Source organism: Etheostoma spectabile, chromosome 18 (assembly GCF_008692095.1).
Source record: "Etheostoma spectabile isolate EspeVRDwgs_2016 chromosome 18, UIUC_Espe_1.0, whole genome shotgun sequence".
Taxonomy (NCBI): Eukaryota; Metazoa; Chordata; class Actinopteri; order Perciformes; family Percidae; genus Etheostoma; species Etheostoma spectabile.
Window position 1 is genome coordinate 5,120,859 of NC_045750.1, and position 26,015 is coordinate 5,146,873.

At 41.3% G+C, this 26,015-nt stretch overlaps 1 protein-coding gene across 1 annotated transcript in view; it reads right to left on the bottom strand.

The window, feature by feature from the left end:
• Positions 1-8,161: 8,161 nt before the first annotated feature.
• Positions 8,162-26,015, bottom strand: part of nmbr (neuromedin B receptor) — a 44,236-nt gene continuing 26,382 nt past the window's right edge. Inside the window, exons 4-5 of the mRNA XM_032543823.1 lie at positions 14,970-15,208; positions 8,162-10,302 (exon numbers count right to left, since the gene is read on the bottom strand). Coding sequence (XP_032399714.1) covers positions 10,140-10,302; positions 14,970-15,208 — 402 coding nt within the window. The 3' untranslated portion in view covers positions 8,162-10,139. The remainder of the gene's footprint in view (positions 10,303-14,969; positions 15,209-26,015) is intronic.

The window sequence follows — 26,015 nt, forward strand, 5'->3', positions numbered from 1 at the left end:
GAGCCAAGGACAATGAGTCTGCTAAAAGAAAAATTACGCTATTTATTATTTCTTCTAATTCAAACAGGTCCCACAGACCCAATGACCACACAAGGGTCAATGAAAACGTGTTTATTACTCTTGCTGATAGCTTTCATTTGGCTCGTCTCCATTTTAACACAAATCCCAAACTCTCACAGGTACACTGCTGCTGACAAACGCAGTACTTGTGATGTCTTCACACATAAACACAACATCTGTCTTCTTATCTCCGCTCTTCAGAAGTTGCTGACCATGAGGTGTAAACTATATAACGTAGCTTTGTGTAACAAATACACAGGAGACAGTTTAAATAGGTTGTATTGATAGAGGAAGAGACAGAAGGGTTTAAATCTGAAAATCCATAATCAAAGCATGCCAGTTCTCCACTCACTCTCTGCACACGTCTTTAAGTGTTAAACAGCGGATCAATAATGTTGATTAGTGCTGTGTAAATGTCTATGCTGCAACATGTTTTACAGCAGCGAACAATTAGTGGAGGTTATTTAGAGCCACATTCACTCTGTAGGCCTGCACCATAAGAGGGAAATTAACAATAACGTTAAGTCACTCATGTCTAGTCTTGTTGTGAACTTCCTGTTTTATTTTGTACTCCCCTTCCCCCTCGTTTCAGACCCTGACTTCCTCCCTTTGTGTGAATTTACCGCTGCTGTGATTGTCTACCCCGCCCCTGATTGGTTTCACCTGTTTCCCCACCACCTCATGTATAAATAGTCCTGTAGTGTGTTCCAAATCGCACACTTCTGTACTAAATACTAACTTATTGAGTATATTGTCGAAGTGTGGTCAAATGCAGTACACTTTAATACCCGGATGGTGCACTCAAAACGGGCAAAAAATTGAGTGCGTATCGATGGACACTTTCCACACTCAACGGTCGCCATCTTGGCTACGTAGCGGAAGGGGCGGGGCTAACAACAGTCTTTCATTAATGGCGGCCGAAAACGCAATAGCGAGGATTACAGATCAATACAAATGTAAGTTGAACATGAGTCTTTTTGCTATACTTATAACATATTATGTACCTGTATTTGTATATTTTGTTAATCTTACAGTTTTTAAATACATTTTTTATCTCGAATTATAATGTTTTGTGGTACCGAAGTTTGACGTGCTAACAGACGTGCCTGCAGAACTACAAGCACATTTTTAAATAAAATTATATTAAAAGTAGTTAACTTTGTTATCTTTTGTATTGCTTGTTGCATGACTGTAGCAAACATATAATGAATATAAAGGAATGGGGTCTATTTAAATGTCAGGTGTGTTCCCTCTGCTTGCTCTGTGGTATCGTCATGTATGAAGACCATTTAGAACAAAAATGCAACTGTAACGATGTTTTGTTTATTAGGTAAGTTGTATGGTTAATGCTTCACAACAACAGTCTTATCTCTGGGCCACACGGATTTCCTCATGAAACCGTTGAGCATTAAAATGAACAGTAACGTTATGAATGAATGAATATTAACGTTACGTTATTTTTAGAGCAGAAACATAAGTATATACATGAAAGAGTGGACTGAAAAGAATAGGTATAGTTAATGAATTGAAAAGAGTGCAGTAACAAGAAGGAATATTACGATACAGTTGTGTGTGCTGTTTGTGTGCCGTGACATGACGGCGGTGTTGCAGTCGTCATCCTGGCGTGACACGGAGCAAATAAAAATATTACATTTATTTTTGTTAAAATATCAAAAACAAAGCAGGAACTATTTTTCGCGAAACACAATAGCAGTCTGGAATGCTCTCCCTGGTGAAATTCACAATTTTACAGAAGAAGAAGAGATTGAATGTGATGTCATTTCCGGTAAGTGCACATGGAAGTGCACGATTTGAGACGACACTCCTCTGTCAAAATTTACGCACTATCCAAGGTAGTACGTAGTGCACGTAGTGTACTCTCTGGAAGTGCACTAAGGGAAGTGCGCAATTTGGAACACACTACTGGTCTCCCTTTGTCTTGTGCCAGTTTGTCTTAGTGGGTCCATGTGATCGTGTTGTCGAGCAGATCGTCATGTAACCAGGTTTTTGGTTCTGGGGGTTGGCTTATGATTGATGATTGACACCTGGATCAACTAATTGCTCACATGTCTATAAATAGGATTGTTTAGGAGTGATTGGCCTCTCTCTCCCTCCTGAAGGTTGCTTGGTTTGCTACATACATCCATACACTACACACATCCATACACTACACACATCCATACACTACACACATCCATACACTACACACATCCATTCATTACACACATCCATACACTACACACATCCATACATTACACACATCCATTCATTACACACATCCATACATTACTCACATTCATACATTACATACATCCATACATTACACACATCCATTCATTACACACATCCATACACTACACACATCCATACATTACACACATCCATTCATTACACACATCCATACATTACACACATCCATTCATTACACACATTCATACATTACACACATCCATACATTACACACATCCATTCATTACACACATTCATACATTACATACATCCATACATTACACACATCCATACACTACACACATCCATACACTACACACATCCATACACTACACACATCCATACATTACACACATCCATTCATTACACACATCCATACACTACACACATCCATTCATTACACACATCCATACGTTACACACATCCATACATTACACACATCCATACACCACACATTAATGTTTAACTGATTGCACGTGTATCTTTGTTTATTTAAATAAATTGGATTTAGACCCTATGAGGAAGGGATTGAGGGACCCTGCTTGGAGGAAGCCCAGGGCCCACGTCTGGAGCCAGGCCCAGACGGAGGGCTCATCAGTGAGCGCCTGGTGGCCGGGTTTGCCACGGAGCCCGGCCGGGCACAGCCCGAAAAAGCCCCATAGCAACTCTCTCTCCAGCCCACGGGCCCACCACCTGTGGGAGGAACTGCTGGGGTCGGGTGCGCTGCCACATGGGTGGCAGTGAAGGTCAGGGGCCTCGACAAACCAGACCTGGGCGGCAGAGGCTTTCTGCTGCCCAAATCAGATTTCCTGATTCCACGTCTGGCTGTGATTGGACAAGTAGTTAACGGGGGCCGACTTCATCTTCTTTGTTCAGGGAGTATTGGCTCCGATTTCACTAGACTAAGAGCTTCTCATTTATCAGACAGCTCCGCCTCTGGAGGGGTGATGGGTTTAATTAAACCGCTCAGTGATGAGACCATTAAACAAACCTAAATGATCCCAAACACTCTGATTCATTTCTCTCATTTTAAACGACCGTCAGATAACATTACACTCTTATACACAATGTTCCTTTTTATAGTTATGAATTTTGAAGGATATGTACGCTGAGGGTTTTTTGTTTTGCCTGTCCAGACATGAACACGTTTAAACTAAACCAAGCCAGCTGGACCCCCCCCCCCCCCCCCCCCGTTCCTTCTCCTAGTTTCTGCAGAGTTTTTCCTTTCATTTCATCAGAGAACATGTACATTCAGCAGTGGGTTACATTTACATTTATTTATTTTTTTTCTATCTTTTAACTAGTGGTGTAGTCTAATGTATTGTAGTGGGTATACTGTCTAACTATCTATCTATCTATCTATCTATCTATCTATCTATCTATCTATCTATCTATCTATCTATCTATATATTGTTTTCCTGGCTCAGAATGGGCATTTTTGGGGGGCTCATATGAAAGTGTGGGGTCTGGGTGTCCTCCCCAGTGTTATTTTGAGCATCAAAGACTTCATTTCCTGCACACTTTTATGCACCAATTTATGGTGGCAATACCGTTATTAATCCTATGAGAAAGAAAACACAGATGACATTCAAAATATGTCAAAAATGTGAAAATTGTATTGGAAAGGGCAGAGTCGGCGCTACTTCCTGAGGAGGCTGCGCTCATTCAATGTCTGCAGTAAGCTCCTCTGGATGTTTTACCAGTCAGTCACGGCCAGCCTCCTGATTTATGCTGTGGTGTGCTGTGGAGGCAGCATTAAGAAGACAGACGCTGGACGACTGAACAGGCTGGTAACGAAAGCTGGCTCTGTTGTCGGGATTGAGCTGGAGTCGCTCACAGCAACTGCAGAGAAACGGACAATGAGACGGATGCCGGCGAACACGGACAACAACAGCCACGCACTACACAGCTTATTCATTAAACAGAGGAGCATGTTCAGTGGCAGACGTGTGTCACTGTCGTGCTCAACAGACAGGTTAAGGAGGTCCTATGTTCCCAGGGCCATCCAGCTCTTCAATACCACACAAGGGGGGGGGGAGGGGAGGAATTGACTTTTCAGCATGAGCCTCTCTAAGCCCCCACCATCATACTGTCTTATAGGCTATATTAGCCCTCCTACACAGTCTGGACTGTGGTCATAACATCTACATCTTACAACTTATTCCCTGTTATATATTGTTCCTATTTTCATTCAGTCAGTTCATAGGTTATGTTAATATTTAATAGTCATAGTTAATATTATGATCTACTGCAATGTTCAATCCCTACACTGCTCACTTTTGCACTATTCTACTTAGCACTGTTCATAATCTTCTACGATACCATAACACTTCTTCCCATGTTATTAATATCCAGTTTCATTCTTACTCTGCTTCAGATTGATAATGATTTGATTATGACTGGCTGATTATGAGGTCTGTTTTGTTGTTGTTTTTGTGTCTATTTTCATTTTGTTCTATTGTGTCTAATTATGATTGTACTGTTTATTTATTTATTTAAGGACCCCCTTGAAAACGAGATGCTCCATCTCAAGGAGTTACTCCTATTAAAGAATAATTTTCAACATGTCCAAAGAAGGCCTCTAAAACCTGAATATTATCGGCATTTCACACGTCTTAATCAGAAATTGCTAATGGAACCACCACTACAGATGCAACAAGGAATCACTCATGCTGCTTGAATAACGTATGACGTTTTGTGGCACAGAGGAAGTAGATATATCAGTATCAGTATTGGACGGTCAAAATTTAAATTTCGCCCCCCCCGTATATATGTTGAACCCAGTTAGATCCTTGCTTTATTTGAGTCTTTTCATTCAGTTGTTTGTTGAGGAGAATAAATGTATAAAACATCACCAGAATTGCAAATTGAAAAAACTCAAGAAAAAAACACACAAAAGAGGCCCCATCACATCTTGTATAGCGGCATTAAACTGTGGTCTATAATTTGGATTTCTCTCCAGTGCAGTGGCCTGATATTCCTTTGTCTGTATGTGCATGTGGTTGCAAAACATCACAAGAAATGTATTCAAGAATATAATATAAAAAGGACTTTGTTCCGTCCTGTCCGTTCCTACCAGTGCTGACCTGAAATGCTTTGTCTGAACACCGCACAGCTCTCTGCATGATGGGCCTTTTCACACCTGTAGTTCGTTTGCTTTGGCCTGAAACAGTTGGTGAGTTTGTTTGCCCTCGGTCAGTTTGGTTTCACACTTAGAAACATCCAAGCGTACCAAAATGCACCATTACAAATCACGCAAGAACGTCCACTACTCCTATTGATTGGATGCTTCTGGGGGCGGGAGCAAGTAAGTAAATACAGGAACAAGGTTGTGTGTTCTGGACTGGTGCATTTCTTTTGCATCTCCACGGTCAAACCAGCTCATTTCATTAAAATGATCAGACATTGTTTTGCGAGAGACGTTACATCCGCTCTGCTGATGGACGAAGGTAGGAATGACTGACAGCGAGCTTGACCGCAGTCTATTTCTGTGACAGAAACCTTCCACGTTGCTACAGTTTGCTAGTCTGCTGCATCCCAGACTGCTAAACACACCTGACCACAGGAGACGTTGGCTCAGACTGGCGGAGTTTGTATAGTTGGTGCGGTTCGAGTACGGATCACGTTCTCACCACAAACGAACCTCTCCAGAGTTCGATTGACAGAGTACCGAGACCACCTCTTCAAGCAGGTTTCTGTACGCTTGTTTGTTCGTCTTTTGGTGCGCACCAGAGTTCATTTGCCGCATTCCCAAACTTTAGTTCGATTCAACTGAACCAAAGGCTGTCGGTGTGAAAACGCACTATATTAGAGAGTTGATGGGAGAGGGAGGAGGAGGAACACTGTGGGGGGGCAGAAAGAGAGGCTGGCAGGGCAGATAAAGAGGAAATGGAGGAGAGGGATCGAGTCAGGGAGACGAAGGTAAGAGAAGTGGAGAAGAGAGTGACGGAAAAGCAAGCCATTATCAGAGTGACTTATCATTTTTAGCATAATAAGTACTCAGCTAATTCTATGCTTGGGTGATCAAATTAAACGCCTGTCCCATTTAAATGACATATACTCACAGGAGTCTTCACTCCAAAATATATCTCTCACACACAATTTGTGGAAACTCAGGATTGAGTTTAATCGCTGCTGTTGTATTTCCCTGGGACTCTTTCGGGGACTTCGTACTGGCTGAATTATAACACGATTACTTAAAAATGCTTAGTTAACACTAAACCAATCTCCAGATTATAGAGTTCACTTCCTTCCAACATACATAAAACAAAGCAGAATGATGTTGTACAGTAGTTTAGGAGCCAAAGTCTGCGCAGTAGTTATCATCAATCATGACGATTCAGCCCATTTTTCAGGATTACAACAGCTATAGATGATATAGATCTATATATACAGTAGATATATAGATTTTTTCGCTAATTTTTCAGAGCCCATAAGGCCATTTCACACAATACAAAATTGTGTATATTGGAAAAAGTTACCAACCCTGCCTACATACATACATTACTAAACCTGTGACCTTTTTCTGATCGACTAAACCATGTGAGTGTGTGTGTGTGTGTGTTCTTGTAAAGCTGTCTTTGTGAGGACCAGGTTTCAAGTGAGGACATTTTTGAAACGTGAGGACAATGAGTGTTCTTTTTTTTGTCACATTCAGATGTTTGCCTTCAAGCTCGTGTTAACCACTGACTTTATTTCAGACATCTGACCAAAACCATCCAAAAAACACAGATTTTCAGGCAACGGAAAACAAGAAGTGCAAAAATGTGTCTAGCTCATTTTGGGTTATAAGTACTCATTGCTGCAGCACTTTATATACAGTATACTGTGTTTGCTCACTGCTGGTGAAAAGCTGCATAATTCAGGGAACTTATATCAGTAAAATTAGCTCCTTTTAAACACGAGTTGACAAAAGTTCAACCACCATCGACTCAGGCAGAAGCACACAACATTCATATGTGTTCTTGTCTCTGTCGTCCACCTTAAAAAACATTTCCTGTCACCTTTACACCTGTTAAGAGCATCTCTTTTAGACTGGGTAAACCTGTAAATGTATCTAAAGTGCTTCCGTTACCAATTTGTGGGAACCAATCACAAACTGGCTTATCTACCTGGCGCGCTATTGGCGCGCTATTGGCACGTTTAACACGATGGCGATAGAGAAGCGTTGGCCAATGAGTGATGGCAAGCATGTTTTCCTTTACATTCAACATGGGCTCAAAAAACGGACCTGGTATTTGCAATACACCAGTCCTATTTTTGTCAGTGACCTAGCTTGGAAATTAGTAACTCTTCCTTACGAGTGTTTCTTTCCAAGCACTTTTCTGCATTACAATCTTAAATATTTGTGGCTGCGTGCATAAAATAACTTATAATAAAATCATCCAAAGCCAAATTATCATTAGTGGCCCATGGGGTTCCATAGGGGGGCGGCCCCTATGGCATTTGCCCAAATTCCAGATGGCCAGTTCGTCATCGCAGCGACCCGTTGATGCCGTTTTCTGCAAAGTACGTCACCTGGATTGTTGGTCTGATTGGTTGAAGGATTATCCAATTGCGTACAGAGTCATTTTAACTTGTTCTTCTGCAGTAGAAAATACAGAGCAGACTCCCCGGACTAATGTTCAATCTTAAAAGATTGAACTTGATCTGATGATGGCCAGACTACACCCCTTTGTTTTTTATTTGACAATTCACACTAATAACACGGTGCAACGCCTGTTGAAGACCGGTTTTATTTGCCGTCTAAAGCAGCACGCTGATGAAACCATCTGAGTTACAGGTTAAATCCTTGTGGAGAATCCTGTCAAAGTCTTTGAGTACATCTGTGAAAATCAGGGGAAAAAACTTCCCCCCAAGATAATGACATGCCAGACGTTTTGAGGAGCCAACAGCTGTCTCGCCACCCACTGCTCTTTACAGCTGGCATATTGACAGCCACTAACAGCTCTATTCACATGCTTTGACACCCACGTACCTATACTGTAATTTCAGCTCCACTTACATCTGATTGTCTATTTAGGAGCTTAAAGCCTGGGGTGACGAGCAGTGGTTAGTCTGCCTTGAAAGATGTATTTTTAAAGTTGCTTACAAAAAACCTTTATTTCTATGTATGGGGGATGTTGCTGCAGTCTGGGACTCACAGTCACTCTGTGCGCTTACATAGAAACATTTATTATGTGTTTATCAGATTCAAGCATCATTTTCCAACACAGAAACGTGAAACATGCCCTGCACTGAAAAACACATCAAACATCTAAGGAAGTAAAAAAAAAAAAAAAAAAACATCACAAATGTCACATAATCATCTTTTGTGTTTGTTTTGAATATACAGCACATTAATATTCATCCCCTGTCTGTTCATGCCAAAGTAGCAACACAGCACAAAGCACTGACGCTAGCTGTATTCGGGTCTGGTCGGGTGCATGTCTGTTAGTCTGTGCATCCACCAGGAAGAGCTCTTTCAGCTGTCAGGCTCTTGGTTATATGTTTGCAGAGCTTGGAGAAGATTTTGTGCCTCGAGAGGAGTCAGATTATTCCAACACATGACAGACGAGTGATTTTACTTGAGTTGAAACATGGTGAATATTGAGTTACCCTGAAAAAGTGTGGCTCATCACTGATGGATGTCAAATCATCTTTGCTTGACGGAGGTCTTAATTATGTAATATGTAATTTTTTTTTTTGTAATGTGAGGGAAAATAGTGTTCAACAGCTTTCATTAGTTGCAAAAGGAGGTTAGTTTCTGTTGAAGTGTGCGAGAAAGTGTTCCACTTCTCACTTGATTTATTACCTCAGTAAACATTTTCATAATGAGTGTATGGTCTTGATCGCTAGACTTAAGTCTTCTGCAACACAGAATGATAATTTTTTTAATTTGACGATCGGCGACAAAGCAGGGGGTGTTTTAGAGCGTGGCTACAATGTGTTCACCAGTGAAAGTGACATAACGTTGAGTAAGGGCTTCTCCCTCACTCCTCCCTCACGTCTAAAATCGTCACATTTGCAACCAGCATGGCTGCGCCTTTAAAAGGCAAACTCAACAACAGATAGCAGATCTCCACAAACCACTGGGTGACGACACACATGCGCTGTCCATTAATATTATACAGTCTGTGGGTATACCCGGTGAACCCAGAGATCAACAAAGCCCCCAAACCAAACCCTTACCAAACAGGTTTTCCTCCACATGCCTAGATATTTTTGGTTTACAAGGCTTTGGGTAGATTTTATCTGCTACAAATCCATTGCATTCATCTCCAAAATAGTCGTCGCTGGAGTTCAGAGATCGTCAAAACGTTTAAACCTCCAATGATCGACAGCTTTCTCCGATATATCCTTGGATAAAACATGGACATGCTCATGTCTCTGGGGTCTCTGACCCTCCTTATCAAGTGACAGCAGACAACATCCTCCCTCTCTTCCTGGATCAATGCAGTAAATAGTTGAAAATGGCTTTTTAGATCAATCGATGATGAGCATTCCAGCAACAGCGACACAATCTTTCATAGCAGACATGCTATTTGGCCATTTGACCATGCTGTCGACAAGACTGTCCCCTCATCCTTTGTTAAACCTTGCTTTGCAATTTTAACTTTTTTTATCTTTAAGATATATACTCCTAGCAAACATTGTGGGTGTAGAAAATAAGTATTTTTAGTTTGGGTTTTTCATGTTCTGAACCAGGGTGACGGGAGTAATTGGTACAATCATTCATCTGGAACAAGGCCTGTAAAGTGTCCTCTGTCCATCCACACAAATACCTCTCCTGGTCTCGGAGCTGTGCGAGTTCATAATGTTTGCAGAACTCCCAGGATGAGGTGAAGCTGAAGCTAACGCGGCCTCCCATTTCACAGCGCCACTTCCTGTCTGTTGGCGTTGCCGTTGGGTGCCAGGGCGATGTTGGCGGCGTTGTGCGTGGGCTTCTTGATAGAGGTGAGACGGATGTGGGAGGTGCTTTGCAGGTAGCTGGGCTGGCGCTCGGGTCGGGCACCTCGACCACATCGCAGCTGACTAACCAAGAAGAAGAAGAAGAGAGTTAACTGAGGCCTTCAGAAGCACTACTCAAAATATCGTCATTACAGATTTCAAAGGTTTGATTATACTTCTTAATAACTACTCCTGTAATTACATTATAATAATGTATCATTTGTTTTCAACCAATGTCATAATTTAGAATAATATACATATTGCGTTTAGTAGCATATAGTTAGATACAGATATTTCTATCTCTATGTGACTGCTTTGGGGGTCATGATCCAAACATTCATTTAGCCTACTATTTAAATTTATGAGTGATCTTTTTTCTAATACGACCGGCTTAAAGGTGCCCTGCCCCACGTATCTCATGACTTTGTGGTAATGTCTGAAGTTCTACCATGGACTCTGTAACTTGGTTACCTTGGTTACCTGGTTTCAAGCCATTCTGGCGTGGTATAGAAAGCCTGCAGGAAGACTCAGCTCCATTTGGGCCAGTTCTCATTGATATTCAGCCAGCTAAGCTGCTTGACTCTGATTGGCTAACAGCTAGCCAATGACACATAAGGACGGAAAAACGGGTTTGTGTGGCAGGGCACCTTTTTTAAAGTTTTGTCATACCTTGACCGTTTCGACTGCTGTCTGCAGTCGTATTCAGAAGTGTCACGGGATGTTGCAGCGACGCCTACTGTGGGTGTGATATGTTTAGTTTGTGTCATTCCACCTTTGCTTTGGAGGCAATTGTTAACATTTTTAATAGTGCAGCAGTTTAAAGGGTTTCTGTGTACAACTTAAAGCGTTAGTTCTCTGAGAATCTCTTTCATATCCAAGTATAGAAAGGGAAGTTGAAATTTAATTGGATAAATTGGTATTCAAACTGAAAAATCCCTGATCAAATTGATATGTAATGAATAAAGAAATCAAATCAGGACCTTGTGAATTGGAATCAAATTGATACAGGGAATCTTTGGCGATGCTGAAAGTCCTAATCGTCAATTGCTGCCTTCAGGGAAAGTCGACATTGCAGCAGCTTTAAAATATGTTAAAACGAGGAAAAGAAATTAAGCAATTTTGACTCCGTCCTGGTTAACAAGCTCCCCGGGTACAGAAGGTGAAGGCTTAACATGTCTGTACTTTATGGAAATCCTCACTTTGGATTCAAAACATAGTTCAGTTTAAAAGTTCCTTTGAATATTTAAAAGTAAATACAAAGACATGTGCATTAGGTTGCGTTCTTCATGCTACAGCCCCGTTATAATTGCTTCCTGAAGGCACATCTTATTCTCTCTACGTACTCTCTGCTGCTTCTGAGGTGATGAAAGCACAAAGCCCGTCTCCGGGTTACAGTTGCTCACTGTAACATGCAGGTTTTAGGAGGACTGTGCCAGATTTAGGAAGGTTCCCATCTTGCCGAGGTAGAATAATGATGTTCAGTGGAAGTAGTACCAATCAGAAAGAGATTTAGAAAATAACAAAGCCTTGAGTACTTCATCTTGCGACAAGGTTATGGAGTCAATTTACAGTTACAGTTTTTCTCCATTGTTTTGGCTCATTTCTTGAAACAGAAATTACATTCTCAAATCTCTAAGATCATTTGGCAAAACAGTCTTACAGTTCAGCACAACACTATAGCTCACTGCAAAAGTTCATATCTCTCCCAAAAAGGTTTTGTCACTCAAGCAGAGGACCGTTGAAATATCCCTTATGTCCACCTTTCAGTCTTGGCCCAGTCCTTCATTGACCAATACTATTATTGGTTACTGTATTATTGTCTAGATAACAGAAGGCAATTGTGTATAAAACTGAAAAAACAATAGGATATTAGGGTAAGAGCAGCTTCCAAGGTTTGCACTCATACTGCCAAGGAAATCGTAACCATTTTAATTCACACACATAAATTAACTTCCATACATCAGAGTAAAAAGAAAATGTAGACAGCATAATATGATGTAATATAAACACACAAACAAGCAAAATGATGTGTAGCCTACAGTGCTGTAAATAAAGCTGGAGTTTCACAACTAACAGTTCTTCACTGGTCGGTGTCCTCACCCTCCTGGCCATCCATGCGCTGCTGTCTGGCCACATCACAGCGTATATTCTCCCTCGCGATGCAACGAGGAAATAAAACGGCGTGCATGTCGCAACCATCCCCTACACTGATCTCCTGTAATATCCTCACACACATTGCATGGGGGACCTCTGATCTTGAGCCGGATGCTCACACACTCTCCACCAGAAATACTCCTCAATAGGAATGAGGAAAGGAGAGTAAGGCGGTAGGAACACCATAACCATCCTTGGATGAGTGGTGAACCGGGGGATGGGGGGGGGGGTATTTGACAGAAAGGACGAGGGGGAAATCATCAATGACTAGACTTACTGAATGTTACAGTAAAACCCACAGTATTAGATTTACATGGGACGCCTTAATTGCAGCTTGGCAGCTTATATTCTTCAAAATAAGGATTATAATGATAATTGCAATGATTACTTTCATACCTGGATTACCTGGATTCAGAAATCAAAGTGGGTACTAAAGCCCAAAACGTTTGGGAACCACTGCTTAAATGTAAAAAGATTATAATGATGGACATACTGGTACTACAGCAGCTCCAGCAAGGGACCCCAAACTTTCCATTCTTGAGCCACATTAACCAGCTCCAACTGGGGGATCCCGAGGCGTTCCCAGGCCAGGTTAGAGATATAAGGGTGTCCACCACGCACCCTTACTCCTCTTCCTCAAGCAGGCAGTGGCCCTTGTTCATTTACTTGGCCAGGTGCCTCCATGTTCAGAAATTGTACTGCTCCTGCATGGTCAAGCTCTACATGTTTGGCAGCATTCACAATCATGGACAAACATAGTGTTTGATTGGTCATCTGAAATGTGTGATACTCCACCCTTTTAAGTTTTATTTTCACTTGACTGTCAAGTGCTGTAATAAATGTATCAAATGTTCCAAGAGATTCATATATGGTATTCATGGTATTATGTTCTTGACTAATTTTAACAATTGAACAGACTATTGTGCACGTGATGACTTATACAATGAAATGACGCTGACATGTTTTGGAGAGAACAACCATTAGACTGAGAATCAACAATCAGTTTAGATCAACACGATCTAATCATTTATAAATTGTGCTAAATGTTGACAACCTGTTCTTAATCATTTGCAAAGATGTGCTGAGACATTAAGACGTGTACTAAGACATTTGCAATTTGATGAAATGAATGAGGAATTAAATTCTGCCAAGTGGTTTGGAGGTTTGTCCATGTTGTTTTGAGAAAGTCATTTTATGTTTCAAGAAACGAGCCAAACCAATGGAGAAAAACTGTAAAATGGAAGTTCTCGCTGTCTGATTTTTATTTTTATTTTTTTTTTCTGAATAATCTGAGTTCTACAAATGTTCAGCCTTCTGGAAAGTTTTGATTATTCTACAATTGCAAAATTAGCGTGGTCTGTGCACAGACATTAAGACATCAGCAACTCCCGGCCAATTCTGAGCAGCAGCCTTCCTCCACTGACTGCAGGCATTTTGATACAATATATCTATATTATATATATTATTTGCAATCACCCACTGCATGTTTTCCATCTTTTTTATGGTAGATAGACAGATGGATGGATGGATGGATGATATGTTTTATTGGTCCCAAAGCAGTAATTGTCTATTTTATGTTGTAAGGCCAGTTAATCTGACCAACAATACAATATTGAGCATCGTCAAACTGCGTGCCAAAATGTGGAAGTTCCTTAGTGACAAACACATATAAGCTGAAAATATTGAAAGTATTAAAAGCGATGTTTGATCATTTCAGATCTGAATGTTTCTGCATCAACGGTAAAAATCAATAGGAGCTTTGAATTTACTTGGCAAACTACATCTTCAGTAGGAACTAATGGGCTTGGAGCTGAGAGGCACACACAGTAATTCAGCCGAGACACAAGGCACCCTTGGGCGTCTGTAAAAAATGCAACAGGCTTTCAACTGTAAACCCATCTGTGACAATATTAGACACTCAGAGCAAGTGGTCCAGAAGAAAGAGCCACAGAGTCCATGTATTCTGAATGTCGAGTTGGTGGATGGGTCAAACAAACTCAGGACGTCCACCCAGGAGGCTGCAGCTTGTTTCCTGTGCGTCACAGTTGTGTTACAGACACACTTCCATGATCTTTCCTAACCCAACCACAGCAACAGTTGTGGAGTGACAGTTTGACAGTTTGATGCCAAGGGGTCATGACAAAGTTGGGATGGTTAACAATAATAATGCATTACATTAATAACATAGGCACTCAAAGTGCTTTGGGGGGGGGGGGGACTACCAATGTATAGCACCCACCTGGGTGATGCACGGTAGCCTTACAACGCCTTAGAGGGAGGGGAACATATTTTTGAGTGGTGGGAAAAACCAGAGGATGGATTTCTAAACTGCACTTTGTGTCCTTGAAGATGAAAACAGCTCATACAGCAAGAACTGGATGACGGAAAATGTACAGTGAGTGGTTTTGCAACGGTGACTTTTTCAAACCGTGGTTTACCTTAAACTTGGTAAGCAGCCCATGCTTAGTTGGCAATAAGAAAAATAAACACTACCAGCCTCATCCTTGTAAAAATGGTTATTGCATACAACCAAAGGATTACATTGTCAGTGATATTGGATGTAGTTTAAGAAACTCTTGTTTGAAAATGGACCCAACCTGTTGAAGTGTCTGCGGAAGCTCTCGCTGAGCAGGTAGAGGGTGAAGGGGTTGACGCAGGACGAGGAGAAGCTGAGGACTCTAGCCAGCAGGGTGATGACGAGGTGAGCCAGCGACAGATCCATCTGGTGGTAGTGGAAGGAGCGGTACATGTAGAGCACGTGGTTGGGGAACCAGCACAGGGCGAACAGGCCAACAAACACCAACACGATCTTGGCCAGACGCTTCCTCGTCTCCATCTGGAGGAGCGGAGATATAAAAAATTAAACAGTGAGAAAAGATCAGCTGGGGTGGAAGGATGGAAAATAAGGCTGCATCTCATGTCGCGTATTTGATTTCTCCTCGACTCAACTCCTGAACAGGAAGTCGTTCTGTCCCTCCTCGGTAAAGACCATCTCAAAGCTCTTATTTCTGTCCCGAGCACCGAGGGGGGGTTTACCGAGGAGCTGTAGGCAAGGAAACACCAGAGTGGCCATCCCAGAGGCCGTGCCGCTGAAGGAGTTGTTAACTCCACCCAAACAGCTGACTAATTAACATGACGCTTCAGAGGAAAGGACTTTTAAACCTTCTAAAACACATTTCCTCATGTCCTCTTTCCTCCAATGATTTCCTGACGTCTCTCCCGTGCCTCCTCAGTGGGAGGAACTAAGACTCGAGGAAGAGATGCAAGTCAAAAACTCAAGGAGGCAATTTAAGCAACATGAGATGCAGCGAGAGAGAGATTCTGCAGTCGTCACAAATGACCATTTATTGACCATAAATTCCAAAGATAACTGTAAACTAAAATTACTAACTTAGTGCTACGTAGTGTTGAAAACATAAAAAAAGTCACAAACATTGAAAAAAAGGGACAAAAATGTAAGAAAAAGATAAAAACATCGATTAAAAAGCGTCAAAAGTGTTAGGGTTAGGGGTAGGGGTAGGGTTAGGGGGTTGGGGTTAGGATTATGGTTAGGATTAGGGGGTAGGGTTAGGGGGTTAGGGTTGGGGTAGGGTTAGGGGTTAGGGTAGGGGTTAGGGTTAGGATAGGGGGTAAACACCACGTCTTGACAAAAAAAATTGAATAGACAAAAAACGAAAGGAGATAGAGGGATGAAACCAAGCTCCGCCTCCCCATTTTGGGGGTCTGTGGACACGCCAGAAGTGTCCGCATGTCTCTACGACTTACGGTTCTCGAGATATGCAAAAATGGTCAAAATTTGACGAAAAGAAAGTTCATAAGTCCTTGTAGGAAGGTCGCAGCCAGCTCAAACTTGGTTATTTGTAATCCTCTCCTCATGCCGGATTCTTAGACACCCAACATGAACTACTTTCGTGACATTTTTCTTTTTTCATTTTGTCTTACTTTGACTAGGACGATTGTATTGCGTTGGGAGTGTGTTAGGGTTAGGGTTAGGGTTAGGGGTTAGGGTTAGGGGTTGGGGTTAGGGTTAGGGTTAGGGTAGGGGGTAAACACCACGTTTTGACGAAAAAAATTTAATAGACAAAAAACGAAAGGAGATAGAGGGATGAAACCAAGCTCCGCCTCCCCATTTTGGGGGTCTCTGGACACGCCAGAAGTGTCCGCTTGTCTCTACGACTTTTGACCATTTTTTCGTATCTCGAGAACCTCGAGATACGAAAAAATGGTCAAAATTTGACGAAAAGAAAGTTCATAAGTCCTCGTAGGAAGGTCGCAGCCAGCTCAAACTTGGTTCTTTGTAATCCTCTCCTCAAGCCAGATTCCCAGACACCCAGCATGGCCTACTTTCGTGACATTGTTTAGGGTTAGGGTTAGGGTAGGTGTTAGGGTTAGGGGTAGGTTAGGGTTAGGGGGGTTAGGGTTAGGGTTAGGGGGGTTAGGGGTAGGGTTAGGGGTTAGGGTTAGGGGTTAGGGTTAGGGGGGTTAGGGTTTGGGTTAGGGGGTTAGGGTAGGGTTAGGGTTAGGGTTAGGGTTGGGGTAGGGTTAGGGTTAGGGTAGGGTTAGGGGGGTTAGGGTTAGGGGTTAGGGTTAGGGGGGTTAGGGTTGGGTTAGGGTTGGGTTAGGGGTAGGGTTAGGGTTAGGGTTGGGTTAGGCGTTAGGGTTAGGGTTGGGGTAGGGTTAGGGTTAGGGTCAACTTCCTGTTTGATGTTGCTTTGCTTTAATTTGTTATACTGAACAGTGAATTTTATTCTTTTATTTTATTTCAGATTAAATTTTAATACAGAACTGTGAATTTTATTTTTGGATATTTATTCTCGTATTAATTGTTATACTAAACTATGTTTTTTATGGTTATATCTTTATTTTTATTTTTAATCCCTATTTTGCTCTTTGCTTTTTAATGTTTGATGTTTTATGTAAAGCACTTTGAGTTGCCATGTGCTGAAATGCGCCGTATAAATAAAATGGCCTTGCCTAAAACAATTAAGGCCCTTTTGTTGAAAAAATGGCTATGAATTTTAATGCTCAATCTTCCAACGCTATTGTTATCTGCAAATGTAAAGTTCTGGAAGGGAAAGCTTGACGAGACTGTCCTCCCCCCAAAAACGCTCCCATAAGTTGTTTGTTCAAGCAGCAATTACGACTCATCTTTCTGTTTGTAGTGGCGGCGCCCTCTAGTGGCCGCAGTAGGAGCAATGCAGGAGCTGGTTAAAATAATGCAGGTAGAGATCTTTAAAATGCTAAAATGCTAAGTTACAAAAGACTTTATACTTTGGCTTTTTACACTGAAGCTAAAAAAGCCATCACTCATGACGTAGGAAAAGCCGAAAGCAAAAAAAAAAAAAAAAACTGATACAAACTGCTTGCCTACACGCACTTATCATTCTTGACAGGAAAAAAGGTTTGACTCCCGCTGGGTCCTGAATGCTAAAAGCTTCCTCCAAATGTCTCGTGATGTAATGGACCGAAACAGTGCAAGAGATGGACGTAAGACGAAAATGGATCATGTTTAAACATCAAATGCATTACACGTCGAGTATGCCCTCATCGGGCGGATGCTCGCAGATTCTCGGAGACATTTGAAAAAGGTCAATTATGTCCTTCATGCGCACTTTGCACAGGTCGGCTATCTCAGCGCGTAAGGACTCAACTCAACTCAAACACGTAAAAATGTCAGCAGTGTTTTTCAAAGTGCTTCTCTGTGTAGCGCCGGCATCCAACTCATCGGACCTCCTGACCTCTGACGTTCAGCTGGAGAAGTTTCTAGAGCTCAGAGAGAAGAGACTGGAAATGTTCTCTTACTTTGCTCTTGCAGCACTGGAATGTAACTAAGTACATGTACTCCAGTACTGTACTTTAGTCCAAATGTTGAGGTACTTGTACTTTACTTGAGTACTTTACTCCGCTACTTCAGAGAGAGATATTCTACTTTTTACTCCACTACATTCATCTGACAGCTTTAGTTACTTTAGTTACTAGTTACTTTAGTTACTACTTACTATAGTTACTCCACTACATTCATTTGACTGCTTTAGTTACTAGTTACTTTACACATTAGGATTCCTGCACACAGAACACATGTAGTTTATAAATCTGATGTTTATTATCAAGTTACCTAGCAACAATATAACGTCCTACAAGTCCAGCTGAGCTGATGAGACCATTAAACAGAGACCATTTTGATCCTGTCCAGTTTTTCCATTCCTTTTAATACTTTTAACTACATTTTCCTGAAGATACTTTCATACTTTTTAATATTTATAACGTATGGCAGGAGTATTTTTACAGCTCAGTATTTCTAGTTTTTCTTAGTAAAGGATCTAAACACTTTTCCCACCACTCTTGTCTTGCCTTCTGAAATCCTTTTAGATTAAATGTCAAAATCAAATCCCAAAGAGCTCATTAGATCTCCTCCCCCCAAACCCAGAGAGAAATGGATCAAATCAGCTCTACTGAACATATGTGGCTGCTACATAAAGAGCGCTTGGTGGAGCACATTTCTCTCCTGTCTGTCTTATTTCGGCGAGTGAATTAACTTGACGTCACTGCAATGAACGGGAAGGAAAAGGAAAAGTTTGTTTGTAGCAAGGTGCAGCCTAACTCCGGGGCCGAGGACTGCAGGGATTTGGGTTAGACCGCCCGCCTGTTCGGACCAAATCAACGGTGCAGAACCAGTTCGTATTACAGTGCCTTGCGAAAGTATTCAGCCCCCTTGAACTTTTCGACCTCTACCTCTCTGCACGCCCAATTTTTCAGTTTAAAAAAAAAAGTTTGAAATATCCAATAAATTTCGTTCCACTTTGTAATTGTGTCCCACTTGTTGTTGATTCTTCACAAAAAATGACAGCTTTATATCTTTACGTTTGAAGCCTGAAATGTGGAAAAAGGTCGAAAAGTTCAAGGGGGCCGAATACTTTCGCGAGGCGCTGTAGGTGCTGTTCAGCACGTCACGCACGCCTCTGGGGCGCGCCGCGACGCCACTGGTGGAATTTAAATCTCAGGAATTGGCCCGGTATTAAGCAAAACTGAACAATTTATAATGTAACGTTTATGGGCAAATGCGCACCTTCGATTTCCAAGATGAGTGGAAAAGCAGCTCGCCACTCAACACCACTTGCTTGGTCTCGTTTGTGGTGCAAAGCATTAACTCCCCCAAAGATTTACATTAAAAAATAAGGAAAATTTGACACTTTTCACCTCTGCATTTGGTGTATTGGTCGGTCGACGTTTCGGCCCCGGGGACCTTTCTCAAGACTTTTAATAATTTAATAATTGCATATTGAGATAATGTAATTTCATTAGATTCTGCTTTGTGAAGAAGCCAATCATCGTTAGGTGAGACAAAGCCTGGCGGCATCTCACCTAGACTGACTTTTTACAAGTTGACCAACAGCAGAACTCTGCTGGTTGCTGAGCAGGGATCATATCTGCTGCCGATTCATGTTCGCTCTGATTTGCTGAGTTTGGCGGTTTTCCAAAGATCCTCTTAGACGCCTGTAGCTTCAGGCCACGGCTCCTCTGGAAGGGTGGATTACGTGACTGTGGGTAGTAAATTTGTGTGCCTCAGGTATTAACATATACGTTCCTACCTGTATTTCCTTGCATATATGCAACTTCATTTGTGTGCTGTCTTTTTATTTTTGCATATAAAAAATATACAATAACATACAGGAAGAAAATGCACTGGAAAAAAACCTGGAGGGCTTGTAAAAATAAAAATAAAGACAGCTGCACAACTCTTGCTACACATTTACAAGAGATTGTAAATATTTTAACCCTCTAAGGTCTAAAGGATTTTTATATTTTACATATCTTTTCAAATATAACTTTTAAGGGTATTTGCATTTGACTTGATGCACATGTGTTGCGCAACAAACGCAGGTTTCTGTAGAGTGAGACGTTTTTCCTATAGCCATAGGAATATATTTATGACCCCTCTTAAAGGGCCGGGCCCCCATCCTATTAACTGTGTCAATGCTGATTCAGCAGCATTCACAGTATTGTTATCTGATTCTTTATTCTTCATTTCTTTCTTTGGTCGCCTCTGCGTACTCTCAGCTACAAAAATCATTCAAATATCAAAATGTGCAGCTCTTTAAGCACAAATAATTTTCAACTTTCTTTTCCGCTATCTATACTCTATATATATATATATACTCTAAATAGTAAGCTTTTTCATTTTTTTATTTTACATTAAAGTCAATGGACTAGTCTTTAAATCTTCTTCAGGCTTCCTTTCTTTTTGAAATGCTTCTCCTCCCACAGGCTTTCACCTACAGACATCATTTAAACGTCGAACTGCTCCCAGAACCTTTAGCTATCGCAGTTGTATTCAGCTTCATGAAATCTTTTACAGTTTTTGTGGTATCACTGTTTAAGTTTAGTGTTTCGATCAGGCTTTCTGTGCTATAATGGGGTATTGCTAGTTTAGTGGGTTATGACATCACTTTAAAAAATTGTCTCAATATTATTCAACATTCATATTAATTTGGACAATTCCCACTATTGCACATTTTGCTACAACTTCACCTTTTCTTACACATTCAAGCCAGCAATTCAGTGAAGCGACAGCTTTTCAGAAAACCTAACAATATTCCACTTTTGTTTCTTATATTTTTGGTATTAGTTAACATTTTAATGAAACGTTGTCTATTATTTAAACCATTCTCACTTCTTCAGCTATTCTCACTGCTTTACCTTCTTATGCATTAAAGCCAGCAATCTAGTTTAGCTTTAGCAATTTAGCTTTTCAGCATTCACAAGCATTTTCTACAGGAAATGCATTTTCTCGTTACCTTATGTTTTTAATTATGTTTTCAACTTTTGTCTTTATGTTGTTGTTGTTGTTTTTTGGAGTTTTAATTGCAAGACAAATTTCCATACCTATGTGGCTGAGTGTTATTTTATCATATCCCTTGATATGTAAAGAGATAATTTGTCGCTAAATCTGTAAAGTAGATGTTTCCTTTTTGAAATTTTTCAAATCTTTTATGAAAACCTTCAGGGTTTGGAAAAGGAACCCACCTAGCGTTGAAATTACAGACAACTGTACATGCTTGCAAAAATTTTCCAATGAACAAAAATACAAATGGTGCCTTGGACTTCCACAACAGACTCAAGAAGACAGTCGAGGTAGCTGCACTAGGTAAAGGTGTAGATGGGTTGTGGTGGTACTGATACATCTGATACTTTGTGTGGAGCTGAAGGTGTCACCCTAAAAACTCATAAATACTGAAGGGAGAGTCCTCCACGTGACTCCCTGCTGCAGCCCCGTGTGGCTCTGCAGGTCTGAAACGACACTCTGCAGTGAGGTTGACCTCGACATCGCGGGGTTAATGGAGAGTTTCTGACCAACAAACAATGAATCAACCGCTGGTGCTGAGAGCTGAGAGGAAGAGGAGGATCCTCAGAGAAGAGAAAAAAAAACCTCTGGGGTTGGGCGAAAAATGTGCTGAGATAAAAATCTTTTCTTTTCCATAACGTTTACTTAAAAGTTCAACGGTTGAAACGAGGAGAAATGCCCCCCAGTTTTTTTCCTAGATTCGGTAAATACAAGCCCCCAGTGAATTCTGTTTAGGTTTGTTTCTACTAGGGTTTTTCACGAAAACCCGATTAAAATGTTTTTTAAAACGAAATTTACAAAACAAGGCTTTTACGAGAGGGGGTGAGAATGGGGGGAAAATATAAGAGATCCGAAATGGAAATCCAAAAAGAGTGTCAAATTGCCCAAGTCAAACATACACCCCGAAGAAAATTTGCAAAAATTTTGGGCCCAACTTCTTTTAAATCTAACTCCATCCCCCCTTTACCCTGCCCCCCAATGGCTTCTCCAATTAAATACCCACCCCTACTTGATGTCTCCTGGTCTCCCTTGCCCTTTCATTCTTCTCCTTTTAAATTAATTGTCTTCGGTGTTGGGAGTGAGCAAAGAGCTTTCTTGAAAGGGGAAAAGCTTCTTCACTTGCGGGCTGTACCTTCACATTGGTGGAGGTTGGAACCTAAATTGTACGTTAATTGCAGACGGCCACATTAATACCGAACACGCCCACTTTCTTATCTAAGAGCAGAGCTAATTCATTATGCTCCCAGAGATAAGAAAACACACACCCACATACACACACACACACCCACACAATGTTCCCAGAAATAAGAAAACAGACATCCACTCACACACAAACACAAACCCATACACACACCTACACACAAAAACACACACACAAATGTTCCCAGAAATAAGAAAACAGACATCCACTCACACATAAACACAAACCCATACACACAAATACACACACACACACACACACAAACACCTACACACGCTCATAAACACAAACCCATACACACACACACACACACACACACACCATTGTTCAGAAAACGCTCACATAGGTGCTTTTTGACTTTGACAAACCGCGTATTGTGCCTTTAGTTTGATGAGTTTTTTTTGGAGGGGACTTTGTGAATTCATGAATTTATTTGCACAAAACATTTAGCTTTTACAAAAGAGAATACATAAAAAAATGGTTAATTTAAAAACATTCAATGGAGCTATTTAGCTCAGACATAGAGCGACGGTATCGCCTCGTAACACAATACAACAATATACTTCTTTCTATTAATGTCAAGCCTTGGATAAAGCTGGCATTGTCATGTTTTCAACTATAAGAAGTTAAAGGGAAATTATTTCAACAACTTAACAGCCTGATGATGAGTGCAGAATAATTTAATAAATATTAATAATTTATACTGTGCATTGATCCCCAGTGGGTAAATCACAATTTACTCTGTTTTGTTAGTATTCACTACACACACACGCTCAGAACCTAATCATGCACAAATAGAGAGATGTGTGAGAGGGTGGGCTGCCACTGCTGGACAAGCGCCCTGATTAGTGGGGGGGTGGGGCATGGTGGCAGTGCCCAGGGGCTCCATAGTCCACGCTCCATACGGGGATCGAACCAGCAACCCTCTGGTTCCCAACCCAAACCCACTCCCTACAAACTGAGCTCCTGCACCCCAATACTGTGTTTGGGAGACTTTCTCATCTGCTGAAAAGTGTTTATATTTCCCCCTGCTGCCTGACTGGATAACAAGTGCACAATTAGGAAATGTTGGCTCTGCATTTTTATCATTGGAGCATTATGGAAATTTTACAACGCTCGCTGCGTGTCAATCTGTCTCAAATGTGCTCAATGGGAGCGGGTGTGTGTTTTGGTGTGTGTGTGTGTGTGTGTGTGTGTTTTGGGTGTGTGTGTGGTGTGTGTGTCTGTGTATTTATTGTGTGGGGTGTGGTGTGTGGTATGTTTTTGTAGGTGTTAAACGGGGAGTGTGTGTGTGGGTGGTGAGTGGGTGGGGGGTGTTTGTGTATGTGTGGTTTTGTCTGTGTGTGTGTGTGTGTGTGTGTGTTTGTGCGTGGGGGTGTACACACACCACAAACTTTGCTCTTTACCACCATTCTCATTCTATACTAATAAAAAAAATTTTGGACGTTTGGGCAGTGTCTCTCAGCATCACACCCCAACACAGTAAATCCCCTTTAGTGTCGATATGGAACGCACCACCACGGTGCTGGTAAGATGACGTAGTTTAAGAGAAACAACGTGGAGAGTTTTATCAAAGACCAAAAGTCCGTGTAAAGAGGCAGATTGTGGGGGGGGGGGTCAAACAACACAGCACTTTCACCCAGGAGGCCGGGGTCAGTTTCTCGGCCCACGTGTCACTGAAGCGTTAGTATGGATCCAACGGAACTTCTAGGCGTCCTGAACACACACACACGTCCACGTAACAATGTGAGAAAAAGTGCAGGGAGCTGCAGGGGATGTGGGTCTGGCTCATAGACGGTATATATATTGATAATTATTAATATTAACAGTCTATGGTCTGGCTATGTGTTTTCAGTTAAAAAGGAGAAACTGTGCAGCAGTTTGGTGAGTGTAACACGACTCTCTGCCCTAAACTTCATCATCATTGATGGTTTTTACGGTGGGAATCCCCCGCAGATCCACATCTCACCTCCTCTGACCAGCTATGGGGGAGTCACCAGACGCGTCCCGATACGATGTCATAAAGATACTTATGATACAACACATTATTGCGATTTTAAACATATTGCAATATGCTGCGATATATTGCAACGTATAACCCTTTTTTCCAACTGCAAATTTTTCCCAATTTCAGATGACGTCCCCAAACAGAAACTTTGTCAACATCTGTTTTATCTAAAAAGAAACATTTCAGTTTTTCATCTCACTTAAATTTTATTGCTGCAAAATGGGACAAACTAACTGACCCATACACAGTATAATATATAATAAAAGATCCATACTTGGCGCCTGTGTATCGATACAGTATTGCCACTGAGTATATTGCGATACTATGCTGTATAGATTTTCCCCCCCACCCCTACTGTTGGGTCTTAAATAATTCACTCCTCTCCTCCATCTGTGAGGATCAGGCTGGTGTAAAGTGATCACTCTCTCCAGCTAACACAGTCCTCCACTAAACCTCCCCTCATGGCTGACATGTTACCGAAGGCCTCTGACGCCGCGGGGGTGAGAGGTGTGGGTGCAAAAAGCTTCGAGTCGATCCCCGTTAAACTAGAAAACTTCTAGACTATCTTCTGCAAGAGTAAGAAATCACTTCACTTTATATATTTATTCCCTCTGTGATTCATTACATATCAGGTCAGTCACTTTTTAAAGTTAACCCTTGTGTTGTCCTCGGGTCAACTTGACCCATTTTCCTACATCAATGTTCTTTTTAACTACTCTATTGTAATTCTCCAAAATAACACAACCCTCTTTGGAAAGTACAAATCTCTACTTTTATTCATTTTGGGGGTTTTTATTCAATTTATAGCCCTTTAGAGAGAAAAAATTTAAGTGCTTTTGAAATAGTATTGAGTAAAGTTGACATACTCCAGATTGTGATTTTTCCATCAACATCCATTCCCTTTTAAATTTTTGTCAAAAATTCCTAATTTCTGCTTCTAACCAAAAATTAGGTATACCCCTTGGGGGTTGGGTTTGAGACATTGTTAACATCCTGATAGATTTCAGTAGGAATTAATTTGGGCCCTTTGTGTGTGGCTGGGGGAGAGTGCGTGTGTTACGGGCTGTTTGGCACCTTTGTGTGTGTTTGTTTGTGTGTGTGTGTGTGTGTGTGTGTGTGTGTGTGTGTCTGTGTGTGTGTGTGTGTGATTAAGAGTGCTACATGTGAGATGTATGCATCCCATGCTGCAGATCAGACGGAAACTGGAAGTCCAGCCCAGTTCCTAGAGGAGGAAGCTGATTGGTGCGGCATGCACAACTGACGGGCCAATCAAGGAGTGCCACTAAAGTCTGCCACCAGTTTAAAGAGCCTGATTGATAGTAAACTCTAAAACTCTAAAAAAAAAAAAAAACTGACTCTAAGACTCTAAAAACTGACATCTTTTTGCATTCGCAGGTTGAAATAGTTTCTTGACATTAGGTGCAGGGCTGCTGTGAGTATGTGTTTTGTATTTTAAAGTTAGAGAGGATTTTTGTTTTTTCTATTGTTCTTAGTCTTATAGAAATAGTCTTCCTCTTGAGGATCTCCTTTTGTTATATTCTATTTTGTTTTCCACAGCATCCATCGGGCCATTTTTTTCCCGTTTGTAAGTT